At 38.5% G+C, this 18,885-nt stretch overlaps 1 protein-coding gene across 3 annotated transcripts in view; it reads right to left on the minus strand.

Annotated features, from left to right (window-relative positions):
- Nucleotides 1-18,885, minus strand: part of TMLHE (trimethyllysine hydroxylase, epsilon) — a 118,220-nt gene that overhangs the window by 55,449 nt on the left and 43,886 nt on the right. Inside the window, exon 1 of one of the 3 annotated variants that reach the window (XM_012662182.1) lies at nucleotides 1,768-1,803. The exons of the other annotated variants lie outside the window; for them this stretch is intronic. Coding sequence (XP_012517636.1) covers nucleotides 1,768-1,783 — 16 coding nt within the window. The 5' untranslated portion in view covers nucleotides 1,784-1,803. Of the gene's footprint in view, nucleotides 1-1,767; nucleotides 1,804-18,885 lie in introns of those variants that run through there. 3 annotated transcript variants of the gene reach the window in all.

Below are 18,885 nucleotides of genomic sequence, written 5' to 3' on the forward strand. Positions count from 1 at the left end.
TGAATATTAGCCCTTGGTTTACAAATATTTTCTCCCATTGTGTAGGTTCTCTCTTCATTCTGTTGATTGTTTCCTTTGCTGTGCAGAAGCTTTTTAGATTGATGTAATCCCATTTGTCTATTTGTGCTTTTGAGGTTATATCCAAAAAATCTTTGTCCAGACCAATGTTATGGGGCTTTCCCCTTCAGTTTTTTTCTAGTAGTTTAGAAGGTCTTATGTTTCAGGTCTTATGTTTAAGTCTTTTATCAGAATTGAGTTGATTTTTGTATATGGTATGAGATGAGAGTCTAATTTCATTCTTTTGCCTTCTGGATATGTATCCAAAGGAAATGAAATCACCACCTTGTAAAGACACCTGCACTCCCATGTTCATTGCAGCATTAGTCATAAAAGCCAAGATATGAAAGTAACCTGGGTATCTGTCAGTGGATGAATATAAGAAACTGTGGTATATGTGCGTACACACACACACACACACACACACACACACACACACACACACCACAGTGGAATATTATTCAGCTTTTAAAAAGGAGGAAATTCTGCCATTTGCCACAATATGGATGAACCTAGGGGACATTATGCTAAGTGAAATAAGCCAGACCCAGAAAAACAAATACTGCATGATCTCGGTTACATGTGGAATCTAAAAACAAAGAGTCAAATATACACAGAGAATAAAAAAGTGGTTATCAGGGGTGTGAGGGGAGAGGAGAAAATGGGAGATGTAGGTCAAAGGATACACAGCTGCAGATTTGTAGGATGAACAAATCTAGAGATCTAATGTGCAATATGAGGACTGTAGTTAATAAAAGTACATTGTATTTGAGATTTTTGCTAAATGAGTAGATTGTAGTTGCTCTTGCCACAAAAAATGGGTAACTATGTGAAATGATGGATATGTTAATTTGCTTCACTATAGTAACCATTTTATAATATATATGTATCTCATAACATCCTGTTATATACTTTAAACATACACAGTAAAATTTATTTTCAAAAAAAGCTTTTATTCAGGAAAAACTACTGAACTTTGGGTAAGAACAATGGGCATCTGTGATATGTTTTAGCCTGAGGTGCTCCCACTCACTACCCTCCACTGCCTGCACCTCCATCATCAATAGTTTCATGAGGGTGGGCAAACCAAGAAAACCAGTAACTTTACTGCTAATGTGGACTAACTTGATTTGAAGCAGAGAACTCGAAAAAAATCCATGCCCCTGAGTGTTGTTGAAACTCATCAGGGAAGGCATACTGGTTGGGGCAAGCAACAGACCAGCAGAATAGCCAGAAGTCTAACAAGGGGATAAAGAGAATGAGGCAGGTATAATGGGCCTTGAAATGGTCCCATACATCACCAATGTTCGGAAGGTTGTGCACATATGCAAGGCTGTGTGCACATTGAAGAGAGACTGGAAATGGCCCTATTATCTACACATCCATAGAAGAAAATGAGGCTTTGTGCAGGCACAAAGGAGACAAGAATGAGAGAAAGTAAAACCCATGGCAAACTTTTAAATAGCCTGAACTTTGAATATTTGCCCCAAACCACACACAGACCCATTGGCAAAGGGAAGAAGCTTTACTGGTTTAGGTTTTTAAGCATAACCTCTGGCCAATAGGTGGCTGGCCAATAAACTATACCAGGGTTTCTCAACCTGATGCCTCAACCAGTTACTATGGATATTGGGGTAAGATAATGTTTTGTTGTAGGACACTGTCCTATGCATTATAGGATGCTTAGTAACATCCCCAATCTCTACTCACCAGATGTCAGTAGCATCTTCCTCTCCAGTTGTGCCAGTTGTGCCAACAAAAATGTCTCCAGACAATGCCAAATGTTCCCTGAGGGTCGAAATAGACCCCCTCTGAGAGCCACTGGGCTATGGTGACCCCAGTGCAATGCTGAGGAAGCCATAGATAAAAATAAAAACAAGAAGTAAAAATAAAACCTCAGCAGAGATATCAGTGGCAACACACTCCAGGAGACACAGACTCCACAGAATTACTCTAGGCAAGTGAGTAAACAAATAAACAAATACACCAAAAACAAACAAAAATAATAACCCTGGGGAGGTCAGCCTCAGTTTCTACAACATATTATCTAAAATGCACAGATTTTCAACAAAAAAATGAAGTATGTATAGAAACAGAAGGTTGACTTATGCATAGAAAAAAAGCAGGCGACAAACTCTCTGAGAATAATATTACACAAAAGCATATTGTGTAAGTCATGCATGCAGAGAGAAGGCAACATACTGCCTATAAAAATGTCTTTTCCTTCTAACAGTCAGGCTTTATAGGAGAGAAGCAGAGTGGATCATTGGTTTTCTTTGAGTCACTTTGTCTGTGAGCAACTGTGCCGTTAAGGTATACCCCAATTGGATATTTTGAAATTCAAATATTGTTTTATTAATCTTCCATATATTTTTTATTATCGAATTCATTTAGTTCTGCTCTGATCTTTGTTACTTCTTTTCTTCTGCTGGGTTTGGGGTTTGTTTGCTCATCCTTTTCCAGTTCTTTGAGATAATTCATTAGATTGTTTATTTGTGATCTTTCTGTCTTTTGCATGTAGGCATTTATGGATATAAATTTTCCTCTCAGGACTGCTTTAGCTGTGTCCCACAGATTTTGATAACTTGTGTCTCCTTTATCATTTAGTTCAAAGAATCTTTTGATTTCTATTTTAATTTCTTCCTTAATGCAATAATCATTCAGGAGAGGCTTGTTTAGTTTCCACGATTTTCTACAGAGATGAGAGTTTCTGTTGGAGTTGATTTCTAATGTTATTCCACTGTGGTCTGAGAAGATGCATGGTGTAATTTCTATTTTTTAAAATTTTTTGAGACATGCTTTGTGGCCTAGGATATGGTCAATCTTAGAGAATGTCCTATGAGCTGATGAGAAAAATGTATATTCCGTGGTTTTTGGGTAGAATGTTCTGTAAATGTCAGTCAGGCCCATTTGTTCTAGAGTTCTGTTTAAGTCCATTGTTTCTTTGTTTATTTTCTCTTTGGAGGATCTGTCCTGTTCTTCCAGAGGGGCGTTTAAGTCCCTGGCTATTACAGTGTTGCTGTTTATCATTTTGTTTAGATCAAGCAGGATTTACTTTATGAATCTGGGTGTACCTGAGTTAGGTACATAAATATTTAGAATTGTTATGTCTTCTTGGTGAATTGTACCCTTCACCATTATATAGTGACCAACTTTTCCTTTCATTACTTTTGTGGATTTGAAGACTAAGTTATCTGAAATCAGAATTGCCACATCAGCTTTCTTTTGGCTTTTGTTTGCCTGAAATATTGATTCCATCCCTTCACCTTGAGTCTGAATAAATCCTTGTGGATTAGATGTGTTTCCTGAAGACAGCGGATACTTGGCTTGTGTATATTTATCCATTTGGCCAGCCTATGTCTCTTTAGTAGGCAGTTTAAGCCATTCACATTTATTGAGAGAATTGATAAGTGGGGCAGATTGCTGTTCATGCTGTTGAGTTGAACTTTGTTGCTTTGGTTTCGCTCTTGAGCCATTGCGTTAGTGGTCTTTGACCTTTAGCTTTTGGATGATTTTACATTGGTGAGTGTTTATTGTGCTGATCCGTGTGTAGCACTGTTTTGAGTACTTCCTGGAGGGAAGGTCTTGTCTTGATGAATTCCCTCGGTCTTTGCTTGTCTGAGAAGGTCTTTATTTCTCCTTCATATATGAAACTTAGTTTTTAGGGTACAAGATTCTAGGCTGGGCATTATTCTGTTTGAGAAGAGTGAGAATGGGCCCCCCATCTCTTATGGCTTGTAAGGTCTCAGTTGAGAAGTCTGTCGTTATTCTGATGGGTTTCCCTTTGTAGGTTGCCTGCTTCTTTCGCCTTACAGCTTGTAGGAGGGCCTCTTTCATGGTTATTTTGACTATGTGTCATGGTGACTTCCTGTTTGCAATGAATCTCCCAGGAGTCCTTTGAGCTTCTTTTACCTGGATATCTAGATTTTTAGCTAGGCTTGGGAAACTTTCCTCCATTATACCCTCAAACAGTTTATCCAACCCTTGTGTATTTTCTTCTTCACTCTCAGGGATGTCTATAATTCTCATGTTAGGCCTCTTTACATAATCCCACATTTCTTGTAGGCTTTGCTCTTTTCTCTTATTTTTCTGCTTGGTTCTTTGAAAAAATAAACAAAATTGACATGTCTCTTGCTAGATTAATGAGAAGCAGAAAAGAAAGGACTCTACTAAGCTCCATCCGGAATGAAAAAGGAGAAATTACAACTGATACCATGGAAATACAAAATATTATCTATGAATACTATAAAAACCTCTATTCATGTAAACTTGAAAATGTGGAGGAAATGGACAAATTTTTAGAAACACACAGTCTCCCTAGGCTCAATCAGGAAGAAATAGAAAAGTCCTGGACCAGGTGGTTTCACATCTGAATTTTTCCAGACCTACAAAGAAAAACTGGTGCCTATCCTGTAGAAGTAATTCCACAACATCAAGAAGGAAGGAATCCTCCCTAACAAGTTTTTTGAAGGCAATATCACCCTGACACCAAAATCAGGAAAGCATGCAACAAAAAAAGAAAACTGCAGACCAATATCCCTTATGAAATAGATGTAAAAAATTCTAAACAAAATCCTAGCAAACCGAATTCAGGTGCTTATCAAAAAGTAATCCATCATGACCAAGTGGGCTTCATCCCAGAGATGCACAGATGGTTCAACATAAGCAAATTTATAAATGTAATCCACTACATAAATAGAAGCAAAAACAAAGACCATATGATCCTCTCAATAGACACAGAAAAAGCATTCGACAAAATTCAGCACCCTTTTATGATAAGAACGCTTAACAAAATAAGCATAGACAGGACTTACCTCAAAATGATAAAAGCCATATATGACAAAACCAGAGCCAACATCATACTGAATGGGGAAAAATTGAAAGTATTCCCACTTAGAACTGGAACCAGACAAGGTTGCCTGCTAGCACCACTACTATTCAACGCAGTGCTGGAAGTCCTAGCCAGAGAAATAAGACAAGAAAAGGAAATCAAGGGCATCCAAATGGCAGCAGAAGAGGTCAAACTATCGCTCTTTCCTGAAGACATGATCTTATATTTAAAAAGCCCAATGACTCTGCCATGTGATTACTGGAATTGATAAAGAAATTCAGCAAAGTCTCAGGTTACAAAATCAATGTACACCAATCAGTGCCATTCACATACGCCAACAACAGTCAAACTGAGAACCAAATAAAAGACTTAATACCCTTCACAATAGCAACAAAGAAAATGAAATACCTAGCAATATATTTAACTAAAGAGGTGAAATACCTCTACATGGAGAACTATGAAACACTGAGGAAGAAAATAGCAGAAGACGTAAACAGGTAGAAAATCATACCATGCTCACGGGTCAGCAGAATCAACATTGTTAAAACGTCTATACTACGCAAAGTAATCTACAGATACAATGTCATCCCTATTAAAATACCAACATCATTTTTCTCAGATCTAGAACAAATAATTATATGATTTGTATGGAACCAGAGAAGACCCCATATAGCCAAAGCTATCCTAAGCAAAATGAACAAATTGAGGCATCAATTTACCAGACTTCAAGCCATACTACAAGGCTATAGTAACTAAAACAGCATTGTACTGGCACAAGAACAGAGACATAGACCAATGGAACAGAACTGAGACTCAGATATAAAGCCATCCTCATGTAGCCATCTATTCTTTTGCAAAGCAGACAAAAACATACACTGGGGATAAGAAACATCATTCAATAAATGGCACTGGTAAAATTGGATAGCCACATGTAGAAGACTCAAATATGATCTGCATCATTCCTCTCTTACAAAAATCAACTTACGGTGGATAACAGACTTAAACCTAAGGCATTAAACTATAAGAATTCTAGAAAAAAATGTTGGAAAAACTCTTATAGACATTGGCCTAGGCAAAGAATATATGAAGAGGACCCCAAAGGCAATCACAGCAGGAACAAAAATATATAAGTGGGACCTGATCAAATTGAAAAGCTTCTGCACAGCCAAGAAAACTATCACCAGAGGAAACAGACAACCTACAGAATGGGAGAAAATATTCACATTCTACACATACAATTAAGGGCTAATAATTAATACCTATATACAATTCAGGTAAATCAGAAAGAAAAAAATCAAACAATGCTATTAAAAAGTGGGCAAAGACATGAACAGAAACTTTTCAAAATAAGATAATGGCCAAGAAACATATGAAAAAATGCTCAATATCTCTAATTATCAGTGAAATGCAGATCGAAACTATAATGAGATATCACTTATGTCCAGTGCGAATGGCCTTTATCAAAAAGTCCCAAAACAATAAATGTTGGCATGGATGTGGAGAGATAGGGATACTCATACACTGCTGGTGCGACTGCAAATTAGTACAACCTCTACGGAAAGTAATATGGAGATACCTCAAAGAGCTACAAGTAGAACTACAATTTTATCCAGCAATTCCATTACTGGGCATCTACCCAAAGGGAAGGAAAAACATTCTATAATAAAGACATCTGCACTTTAATATTTAGAGCAACACAATTCACAATTGCAAAGATGTGGAAACAACCCAAGTGCCCAGGGTAGAGCGTTCATGATGTTATTAGTTTCCTTATAAGAAGGGACAAGAGATGGAACTCCCTCTCTTTCAGAAGGCATCAATCTGCCGGCCAGGAAAAGGGCTCTCACCAGAACCTGATGATGCTGGAACCCTTATTTCAAACTTTCTAGTCTCCATAACTGAGAGAAATAAACGTCTATCGTTTCAGCCACCCAGTCTATGGTATTTTGTTAAAGCAACCTGAGTTGACTAAGACATCCATACAATAGAGATTGTACATGGCTCAATAAAGCCTAAAACATTTATTATCTGGCTGCTTTAGTCAGTTTAGGCTGCTGTAACAAAAATGCCATCGACTGGGTGGCTTAAACAGATATATATTTCTCACAGTGTGGAGGGTGGGAAGTCCAAGATCAAGATTCTGGCCAATTTGGTTCCTGGTGAAGGCCATCTTCTCGGTTTGCAGATGTTTGCGTCCTTGCTATAGCCTTACTTGGTGAAGAGAGAGAGAGGTCTCTCTTATTAGGGCAGTAATCCCATCATGAGGACTCTACTCTTATGACCTAATTACCTCCCAAATGCCTCATCTCTAAATACCATCACACTGGGGATTAGAGCTTCAACATATGAATTTGGGGGAAGCATGAACATTCAGTCCATAGAACTGGCCCTTCGTGGATGAAAGTTTGCTGACCGCTGAGATGATCTATAGTGGAAACTCCCTTTTCCCCTTCTTCTCCACTTCTAGAAAGTTGGAAAGAGTAGCTACTACTACCACCTTAATGGCATTCGAAACATCCTAACTGATCTCTCTGCCTCCATCTAAGCTCCACGCATCTGTCAGAATAATCTTTCCAATGAAATTTAGCTTAAAACCCTTAAGTAGTTCCCCATTCCAACAGGGTAAAGACCAATCAACTTGAAATTGCCTACGAGGCTCTGTGCATTGTGGCTTTTGCCAATCTCTCCAGCTTCTTTTATCAACCCTTCCTTACATTCCATGTAGTAGTTCATATAGGCCAATATGCCATCTTCTCTGTAGCCTTCAAATCTTGTATGTGCAGTTCTCTCTGACTAGAACATTCGTCCTCACCTCCTCTCCCCTCTTTTACTGCCTAATTCATACTCGATATTGATGACTCAGCTCAGTAGTTGTAATCTGTAAGCAGTCATTCATAAATTTATAATTTGGATTAAATAACTTTCCACTATGTTCTTATGGCACCCTATACATTACCTGAATGCATTTATCACAGTCTTATACTTGTCTGTCTTTGTCACAAGAATGTGAGCACCTTGAGGATAGGGAATGTATCTTCTTCATCACTGCTTGCTTACCACTTACCACAATGCCTAGCTCTTGGTCAGTGCTCATTAAATGTTGGTCGAGTAAATCAATGGTAAATCAATAGTAAATCAGGCAGTGGTCTAGCTGCCTTATTGGTAACTCCAACATAGGCCACATATCAGAAGTGAAAAGAATTCTGTCATCAAAACTACAAAAAATCTTCTCCTGCCCTACTAGAGACCTAGTAATCCTCACTATCCGCTACATCCCATTTTCAGGTTGAGTTTCTAGATACCTAAGCAGTACAGTAGTGCAATAATCTGTACTATGTGGCTGGACTCACCTTTTAGCAAGCTCCAATATATCCCCTTCATTTTAGTTAAGTTAGTATGCTTACTGTCCTTTCATTGACTGGAGCTTATTCTTATCATTTCATTGGTCATTTTTCTCATTGAAATCACAGGTTCCTCTAAAGACCATCTTCCTCAAAATCTAGATAAAAATTCATTCATTCAATGCACCTTCCTTTAATAACCTATGTACTCTTTGACATTAAGTATTTGATAGGTATCAACTGAATCTGCATTTGTGTATAGCATAACCTATTTATGCTTCTTATATTTATTTATTTTCTTTTGTTTCATGGACTCTACATCTTACACTGAGAAAGGGACTCTGCTTCCATCTTCGGTTCTCTAGTTCTCAGCTCTCTATAAAATCAGCACTCAACAAATGCTTATTAATTAGGCTACATCAAAGTTTCAATATAGAAAAGAAACTTGGAACTCAATTGACTCATCTCTTTCATAACCCATACTTAATCAGTCACCAAGGTCTGTTGATTCTACCTCCTAAGTATCTCTGAAATACATGTGACCTCTCCATTTCTATTCCTTCCTTGTGTCACATTCAGGTTTTCACCATCTATGGAAAGGGGTACTCCATAAAGTCAGAGTACTAAAATAAGATTGTATTATAGAAACAGCATTCTAGTTTCTGAGTGGGGAATGGATCATCAGGGGAGGAAGACAAGGCTCTAGTAATGTTGGTAGGATAGCTACCTCCTTGCTCCTCAATGCTGCTTTTGGATCACTTTTTCTTCTTCTTTCCTCTAAAACCAAAGTTCCATTGAAGCTTATGCCATCCTATACAATTCTTTACTCTTCTCCCTTACCCTAATCAAGTATCTCCTGTGTCACTCTCCATTTTTAATGATGACCAATTTACTGTTGTCCACTTTACCCCTTTCCCGGTCATCATTCTTGGCAACTTCATCACCATTAATTGCAGAACATTCAAAATTTTCTTTTTAAACACCCCATACTCTGACCATTACTTGTCACCATTCCAGTTCAATTATTCTGACACTCCTCACTCCAATAATCCTTCAACTCCATAGAGAGCTCCAATCCATTGATCCCAAGCTCCTTTCACTATCCAACATCTTGTTTCCTTTAATATTTTCACTTCCCTCCTTACAGAGCCCAGATTCCAAGGTCTATCATTTTAATCAATACCCTACAAACATCTTTAACCCCTCTGCCCCCTTTCTCTGTGTTCCATACTTTCCTGACAAAGACCCAACCATGGTAAACTCAAGTTCCTATCTCCTCTGTGCCTGCAGCCAAGAAAGTGAATATAGATTTAGAAAATTTTTTTCTTTTTATTTTCTTTTATATTTTATTTTTAATTTATAGATAAGATTATGTTTTTATTGCGTACAACATGTTTTGAAGTATAAATATATTGTGGAATGGCTAAATCTACCCAATTAACAAATGCATTACCTCGTAGAGTTATTTGTGTGGTGATAGCACATAACATCAACTCTCTTTATATTTTTCAAGAATACAATATATAGTCACTTTGCTGTATTATAGATTTCTTGAAATTTATTCCTCCTATCTAACTGTAATTACGTATCCTCTGACCAACATTTTTCCATCCTTCCCCAACCCCTACTTAATTACCACCACCTCTGATAACCACGATTATGCTCTCTATTTCTATAAGATCAAATATTTTATGCCTTTGTTCTTGCTTTTATTTATGAGGTGAATTGCATTTACAGATTTGCATATGTTGAACCAGCCTTGCATCCCTGGAATAAAGCCCACCTGGTCATGGTGAATTATTTCTTTGATGTGCTGCTGAATTCTATTTGCTAAAATTTTGTTGAGGATTTTTGCATCTATATTCACGAGGGACATTGGTCTGTAGTTTTCTTTTTTTGTTGTGTCATTTCCCGGCTTTGGTATGAAGGTGATATTGGCTTTGTAGAATGAGTTAGGAAGGATACCATTTTTCTCAATGTTGTGGAATAATTTCTGTAGTATAGGTATGGGTTCTTCTTTGTATGCTTGGAAAAACTCTGAAGTGTAGCCATCTGGTCCGAGACTTTTCCATTTTGGGAGGTTTTTAATTGCTGCTCCAATAGATGCAGAAAAAGCATTTGACAAAGTCCAACACACCTTTATGATAAAAACTCTTAAAAAAAATAGGCATAGATGGCTCATTCCTTAAAATTATCAAGTCCATTTATGACAAACCCATGGCCATTATCTTATTAAATGGGGACAAATTGAAACCATTCCCACTTAGAACTGGAACCAAACAAGGTTGCCCACTATCTCCACTTCTATTAAACATAGTGCTCGAAATCCTTGCTACAGCAATTAGACAAGAGAGGGGTATTAAGGTTGTCCAAATGGGGGCAGATAAGATCAAACTCTCACTCTTTGTCAATGATATGATATTATATCTAGAAAACCCCAAGGATTCATCCAAGAGACTCCCAGGATTGATAAATGAAGTCAGTAACGTCTCAGGATACAAAATCAATACACACAAATCAGAGGTATTCATATATGCCAATAACAAGCCAAAATTCAAATAAAAAATGCAATACCTTTTAAAATAGCCTCAAAGAAAATTAAATATCTAGGAATATATTTAACGAAAGATGTGAGAGACATATACAGGGAGAACTATGAAACACTAAGAAAAGAAATTGTAGAAGATGTAAACAGATGGAAAAATCTACCTTGCTCATGGATTGGTAGAATCAATAAAGTTAAAATGTCTGTCCATACTACCTAAAGTGATCTACAGAATTAATGCAATACCTACCAAAGTACCACCATCATTCTTTATAGATCTAGAAAAAATAATTCTACGCTTTGAATGGAACCAGAAAAGACCTCGTATAGCCAAAGCAATCTTCAGTAAAAAGAACAAACTGGGAGGTATCAGTCTACCAGACTCCAAGCTGTACTACAAGGCTATAATAACTAAAATAGTGTGGTACTGGCACAAGAACAGAGACATTGACATTTGGAACAGGACTGAGAATCCAGAGATGAAACCATCCGCATATGGCAATCTAATCTTTGACAAAGCAGACAAAAATACACACTGGGGAAAAGAATCTCTTTTAAATAAATGGTGCTGGGAAAACTGGATAGCTACATGCAGAAGACTGAAACTGGATCCCCACCTCTCACCTCTCACAAAAATCAATTCAAGATGGATAACAGATTTAAACCGAAGGCATGAAACCTTAAAAATTCTAGAAGAAGATGTTGGGAAGACCCTTTCGGACATCGGCCTAGGAAAAGAATTTTTGAAGAAGACCCGCAAAGCAATCACCGCAGCAACAAAAATAAATAAATGGGATCTGATGAAATTAAAAAGCTTTTGAACAGCCAAGGAAACTACTATCAGAGCAAATAGACAGCCTGCAGAATGGGAGAAAATATTTGCCCTCTACACATCTGATAAAGGACTGATAACAAGAATCTATCTAGGCCGGGCGCAGTGGCTCACCTGTAATCCTAGCACTCTGGGAGGCCGAGGCGGGAGGATTGTTTGAGCTCAGGAGTTCAGTATCAGCCTGAGCAAGAGCAAGACCCTGTCTCTACTAAAAAAAATAGAAAGAAATTATCTGGACAACTAAAAATATATAGAAAAAATTAGCCGGGCATGGTGGCGCATGCCTGTAGTCCAGCTACTCGGGAGGCTGAGGCAGAAGGATCGCTTGAGCCCAGGAGTTTGAGGTTTCTGTGAGGTAGGCTAACGCCACAGCACTCACTCTAGCCAGGGCAACAGAATGAGACTCTGTCTCAAAAAAAAAAAAAAAGAATCTATCTAGAACTTAAAAAAATCAACAAGAAAAAATCAAACAACCCCATCAATAAATGGGCAAAGTAAATGAGCAGAAACTTTTCAAAAGAAGACAGAATAATGGCCAGCAAACATATAAAGAAATGCTCCACATCTCTAATCATTAGAGAAATGCAAATCAAAACCACAATGAGATATCGCTGAACCCCAGTGAGATTGGCCTCTATCAAAAAATCCCAAAACAACAAATGCTGGCAGGGATGTGGAGAGACAGGAATACTCTTACACTGCTGGTGGGACTGCAAATTAGTGCGAGCTCTGTCGAAAAGAATTTGGAGATACCTCAAAGGGCTAAAAATAGAAATACCATTCAATCCAGCAATAGCACTATTAGGCATCTACCCAAAAGAGCAAAAGATATTCTATAATAAATTCGGGTGTACCCGAATGTTTATGGCAGCACAGTTCACTATTGAAAGGATGTGGAAACAACCCAAGTGCCCATCAATTCATGAGTGGATTATTAAAATTTGGTATATGTATACAATGGAATATTACTCAATTATAAGAAACGACGGTGATCTAGCACCTCTTATATTTTCCGGGATTGAATTTGAGCCCATTATCTGAAGTGAGGTATCACAAGATCGGAAGAATGGGCTCCACTTATACTCGCCATCAAATTGGCACTACCTGATTAACACTATGATCCTCAGATGGTAGTAATATTCTCCAGGGATTAGGGGGATGGGGGGGTAAAGTCACAACTAAAGGACATGGTGAGCATTGTAGAGGGGAAGGGCATGTCTCTAACCCTCGCTTGGGTGAGGCAAAGACACAAAATGTAACAAAAATGTTTGTACCCTCATAATACCCTGAAATAAAAATAAAAAAGGAAAATAAAAGATCAAATATTTTAGATTCCACATGAATAATATCCTGTGGCATTTGTCTTTCAGTGCTTAGATTAATTCACTTAACATAATGTTCCAGGTTCATCCATGTTATCATAGATAACAGGATTTCATTTTCTGTGTGGCTGCGTAGTAGTCCCTTGCGTATATATACTACATTTTCTTTATCTATTCATCCACTGATAGACAGTTTGGTTGGAGAAAATTTTAAAAATTGTACTGGCTAATATGTTAAACTCATCATCAAAAATCTCAAATGATTCCATAACCTATTTGAAGTGTAAAAATATCTCAAATGAGTGCTCATTGTTGCCAAACAATCCTTGCATAATTTCCTGGTAAAATTACTTGCTCTCCGAGAAGAGTATTTTTCATACCATCTCCTCTCCCCTCAAACTGCCAACACTTTCTCTCACTTCCCACTTTCAACTGATGACCTTCCTTCCTCCTTCAAAAAGCATATGGAAGCAATCAAAGGATAATCTCCACAAACTTATGCTCTATATCCAACCACTTACCTGCATCTATGCCTATATATTCTGCCTTCATTAGTTATAATTTTTGAAATATCTGTGCACCTAATCAAGGCCAATACTTCCATTTATGAATTAGATTCCATCTCTTCTCTCCTACTCAGGGACTACAGTCCTTAGGTTGTTCCATCCCTCTCTTTTGCATCATCAAATTTTCCCACCCTACTGGATCATCTCATCAGGAAACATGTCATATCTCCCATCTTAAAACTATATTCCAGGAGTGATGGCAGCAAGATAGCAAAATAGAAAACCCAAGACCCTCCTTCCCTCATGGAGACAAGGATTTAAGAATTTATGGAACAATTGCATTTATGAGAAATCCAGAAACCAGTTAAGAGGTTCCCATACCCCAGGTGAGCACAAAGCCAACCTCACCAAAACCCAGTAGGACCACTAATGGCATTCATTCACCAGAGCCCCTCGCACCTGGTTTGGTGCAGGGCAATAGAAAGGAAACTCCCAACTCCTGACTTCTCCCTGGTGATGAAAAGGAGTGGGATATCCAACATTCTAACATTTCAGGGTGCTACCGAACAGACTGGTTTCCGTCTTACCTGAATCTAAGCACTGCCAACAATAAGGTAACCAGTTGGGGGCCCTTTGTGGACAAAGGCAATCAACATGGTTTGGTCTAGCACCAGAGTCTACAGACCACAGGCCGACACTATGTGGAGCTCTAGTAGTTCAGCTTACTACAGCGCCAGGGAGGTGGCAGTATCATAGACAGACTTCAAGGGGAGCTTCTAAGGTCAGGGATTGATCTTTGGGGACCTGGGGAAAGGCCAGATCCTGTACCCTCAGGACTAAATCATGTTGCTTGGGGCATAGAGGGGAGATTTGTGAGCTAATCTTGGGGGGCAAGGGAGCCCACCTAGGCAGAACAAAAACAGAGTGCAGTGTGGGTCCCAGGCATAGCACACTCACAGAGCATGCCTCACCCCACAGGAAGGCCACTCTCTCAGCCCATGCCAGGATCCTGGACAAGGAAGCTCCCAGCCCACAGTGGCATTATGGGGAAGTGCAGCTATTTTGAGCTCTTGCCTGTCACCAGATGCTGGAGGGACACTATGGAGCAGGGGAGGGAACAGAAGAGTGAAATGTGCTCCTGACAGCCAGATTGTGGATCTCAGATGGCCCCCACCTCCATAAGCAGTCTTTCTGGCTGAGTGGTGCCACTGCAGCCCCTCCATGGTGGCTTTTCCCAGAATTCTGGGAGCAGACTTTTTTTTTTTTTTTTTTGAGACAGAGTCTCACTCTTTTGCCCGGGCTAGAGTGCCGTGGCGTCAGCCTGGCTCACAGCAACCTGAAACTCCTGGGCTCAAGCAATCCTTCTGCCTCAGCCTCCTGAGTAGCTGGGACTATAGGCATGCACCACCGTGCCCGGCTAATTTTTTCTATATATTTTTAGTTGTCCGATTAATTTCTTTGAATTTTTAGTAGAGATGGGTTCTCGCTCTTGTTGGAGCAGACATTTGATACCTGCCAAAATGGCTACCTTACCAGCTTTTGTGGAGCCTGAGGGCAAGATAACCCAACTCAGGCATGCCCATCCTCACTCCCTAACCTGCCTCTGCCGTGGTGAAGTATAAGGACTCACCTGGATGTTCCAGGGCCCCACCCAACATCTGGGGCATTGAAGTGCTTCTCCTGAGGGGCTACAGTGGGCCATAGATCCCAAAAACAACACTGAAGCTTGTTCCATCTGGCAAGCATAACCTACCGAGAGGGAGATCAACTTGTAAAGCCCTTTACAGCATTCGCTGACCCAATCATATAGGGTGTGGTTGATTCTTACCCACAAGAATCACCTACAATCTCACAGATTAAACTGGTCATGCCAATCCAACTCACACTGTTAAGAAGACCACAGGGATGGGGAAAGAGAAAGGATTTCAAAGACCTTAATCCTCCCTCATCAATGAGAGACTGGAAATCTTCCCATGCAAATATCTCACCACTGCTATAGCCTAAAAACAACTAACTGAGAAAACTACCACACTAAGGATATCTATAACCATGGCATTCATCCAGAAACTAGATGCCTATCAAAGAACCCACAAACAAAGTCAAACATTCTTACCCAACATATGCCACAACACACCCACAAGAGTGAGGGATGAAGGAAAAAAAGCCACGTCTAAACAAAAGATAATCTAAAAATAAGAAGTGACAGGTTCCCCAGATGAGAAGGAATCAGTAAAAGAACTCCCGAAGTATGAAAAATCAGAGTGAAAGGATACACCCAAACGGGAACACCAGCTCTCTAGCAATGGATACCAACAAAAATGAAAATATTGAAATGACAGATAAATAATTCCAAATATGGATTATAAGCAAGCTTAATGAAATCCAAAATAAAATAGAAAACCAACTCAAACAAACCAGAAAAATGATTCAGAAAATGAATGAAAAATTCACTATAGAGATCAATACATTAAAAAAACAACACAAAGAGTGCAATGCGCACCACCCGAAGGGTGGACATATTTGAAACTTGGACTTGGGGGGGGAGGGGGGGCAAGGGCAACATACGTAACCTAAACATCTGTACCCCCATAATATGCTGAAATAAAAAAAAACAAAACCAAACAGAATCTCTGGAAATGAAAAATTCATTTAAGGAAATAGAAAACACAGTGAAAAGTTTTAAGAATAGATCAGACAGAAGAAAGAATCTCAGAGCTTAAAGATAACTTTTTCAAATTAACTCAGTCAATCAAAAATAAAGAAGAGAGAATTAAGAGGCATGAACACAGCCTACAAGAAATTTGGCATTATTTAAAACTGCCAAATAAAAGAATGATAGGCATCCCTGAGAGTGAAGAAGGAAATGCACAAGGGCTGGAAACCCTATTTGAGATAATAATTGAGGAAAACTTTCCTGTTTTTGCTAGAGATTTAGACATTCAGGTACAAGAAGCTCAATGAACACCTGGCAGATTCATTGCACAGAGACAATCACCAAGACACAAAGTCATCAGACTGGCCAAAGTCAACATGAAGAAGGAACTCCTGCAAGCTGGGAGGCAACAACATCAAGTAACTTACAAAAGAAACACCATCGGGCTAACTGCAGATTTCGCAAGTGAGACCTTACAAGCCAGAAGGGAGTGTGGCCCCATCTTTAGTCTTCTTAAACAGAACAACTGCCAGCCTAGAATTTTGTATCCTGTGAAACTAATTTTCATATCTGAAGGATAAATAAAGACTCATCCTGAGAAGCAAACACTGAGGAAATTTGTCAAGACCACACCTCTCCTGCAGGAAATACTCAGAACTATATTATACATGGATCAGCACAAGAGTCACCCATCAGTGTAAAACCACTCAAAAGCTAAAGCTCATAGCTCATATAAAACAATAGCACAAGAGGTAAAACAAAGCAATAATGTACTACCCAACAGGATGAACAGAACTACATCCTACATATCAATTCTATCAATCAAAGTGAATGGTCCAAATGCACCACTCAAGAGACACAGGCTGGCTGAATGGATGAAAAAATACAACCCAGGTATCTTGTGTCTCCAGGAAACACATCTAACCCATAAGGACTCATACAGACTCAAGTTGAAAGGGTGGAAAAAAATATTCCATGCAAACGGAAATCACAAGAAATCGGGTGCAGCCATTCTCATATCAGATAAAATTGACTTTAAATCAACAATAGTAAGGAAATACAAAGATGGTCATTATAAAATGGTAAAGGAGCAATTCAACAAGAAGACACAACAATCCTAAATATTTGTGCACCTAATACAGGAGCACCCAGATTCATAAAGCAAACGCTTCTAGATAGACGTAAGCCAAGAGATAAACAGCAGCATCATAGTTGCCAGGGACTTCAACAGCCCACTGATAGATCTGGGCAGATCATCCAAACAGAAAATAAATAAAGAAATACTGGACTTAAAGGAGACTCTAGAACAAACGGGTCTAACAGACATTTACAGGACATTTTACCCCAAAACTACTCGATATACATTCTTCTCATCAGCATATGGAACATTCTCCAAGGTTAATGATATCTTAGGCCACAAAAGATGTCTCAACATATTAAAAAAATAGAAATCATAGCATGTGTCTTCTCAGACCACAGTGGAATAAAACTAGAAATCAACTCCAATAGCAACACTGAATTCTACATAAAGTGATGGAAATTAAACCTGCTGCTGAATGGTTATTAGGTCAATAACGAAATTAAGATGGAAATCAAAAAATTCCCTGAACTGAATGATAAAGGGGACACAAGCTATCAAAATCCATGGGATTCAGCAAAAACAGTCCTAAGGGGAAAGTTGATAGTCTTAAATGCCTACATCAAAAAACAAAACAAAACAAAATATAAATATCACAAGTTAACAATCTAATGACACTTATCAAGGAACTAGATAAGGAAGAGCAAACCAATCTGAAAATTAGCAGAAGAAAAGAAATAACTAAGGTTAGAGCAGAACTAAATGAAATTGGAAACAAGAAAATAATACACATCAACAAAACAAAAATGTGGTTCTTTGAAAAGATAAACAACATTGATAGACCTCTTACTAGACTAAGCAGAACAGAAGAGAAAGGACCCAAATAAGCTCAATCAGAAATGGAAAAGAAAATATTACAACTGATACCACAGAAAAACAAAATATCATCTGTGAATACTATGAAAATCTCTATGCACATAAAATCAAAAATGTCGAGGAAATGTACAAATTTCTGGAAATTCATGACATCCCAAGACTCAATCAGGAAGAAACAGAACTTTTGAACAGATGAATAATAAGCAATGAGATGGAATTCTTTTTTCCATCCTTTCACCTTGAGTCTGCATGTATAATGCAGTTCTGAGTATTTCCTGCAGGGCAGGTCTGAACTGCACAAATTTCCTCAGTGTTTGCCTCTCTGGAAAAGCCTTTATTTCTCCTTCCTATATGAAACTTAGTTTTTCAGGATACAAAATTCTAGGCTGGAAGCTGTTCTGTTTGAGAAGACTGACGATGTGGCCACACTCCCTTCTGGCTTGTAAGGTCTCACTTGAGAAGTCTGTAGTTAGCCTGATGGGTTTTCCTTTGTAAGTTACTTGATGTTTTCACCTCCCAGCTTGCAGGAGTTCCTCCTTCATGTTGACTTTGGCCAGTCTAATGACTTTGTGTCTTGGAGATTGCCTATTTTCAATGAATCTGCCAGGTGTTCATTGAGCTTCTTGTACCTGGATGTCTAAATCTCTAGCAAAAACAGGGAAGTTTTCCTCAATTATTATCTCAAATAGGGTTTCCAGCCCTTGTGCATTTTCTTCTTCATTCTCAGGGATGTCTATGATTCTTATAGTAGGCCATATTACATAATGCCATATTTCTTGTAAGCTTTGTTCATTCCTCTTAATTCTTTCTTCTTTATTTTTGACTGAGTTAATTCAAAAGAGTT

The sequence above is a fragment of the Propithecus coquereli genome, unplaced genomic scaffold, assembly GCF_000956105.1.
Source record: "Propithecus coquereli isolate 6110/MARCELLA unplaced genomic scaffold, Pcoq_1.0 Scaffold755, whole genome shotgun sequence".
In the NCBI taxonomy this organism is placed as follows: Eukaryota; Metazoa; Chordata; class Mammalia; order Primates; family Indriidae; genus Propithecus; species Propithecus coquereli.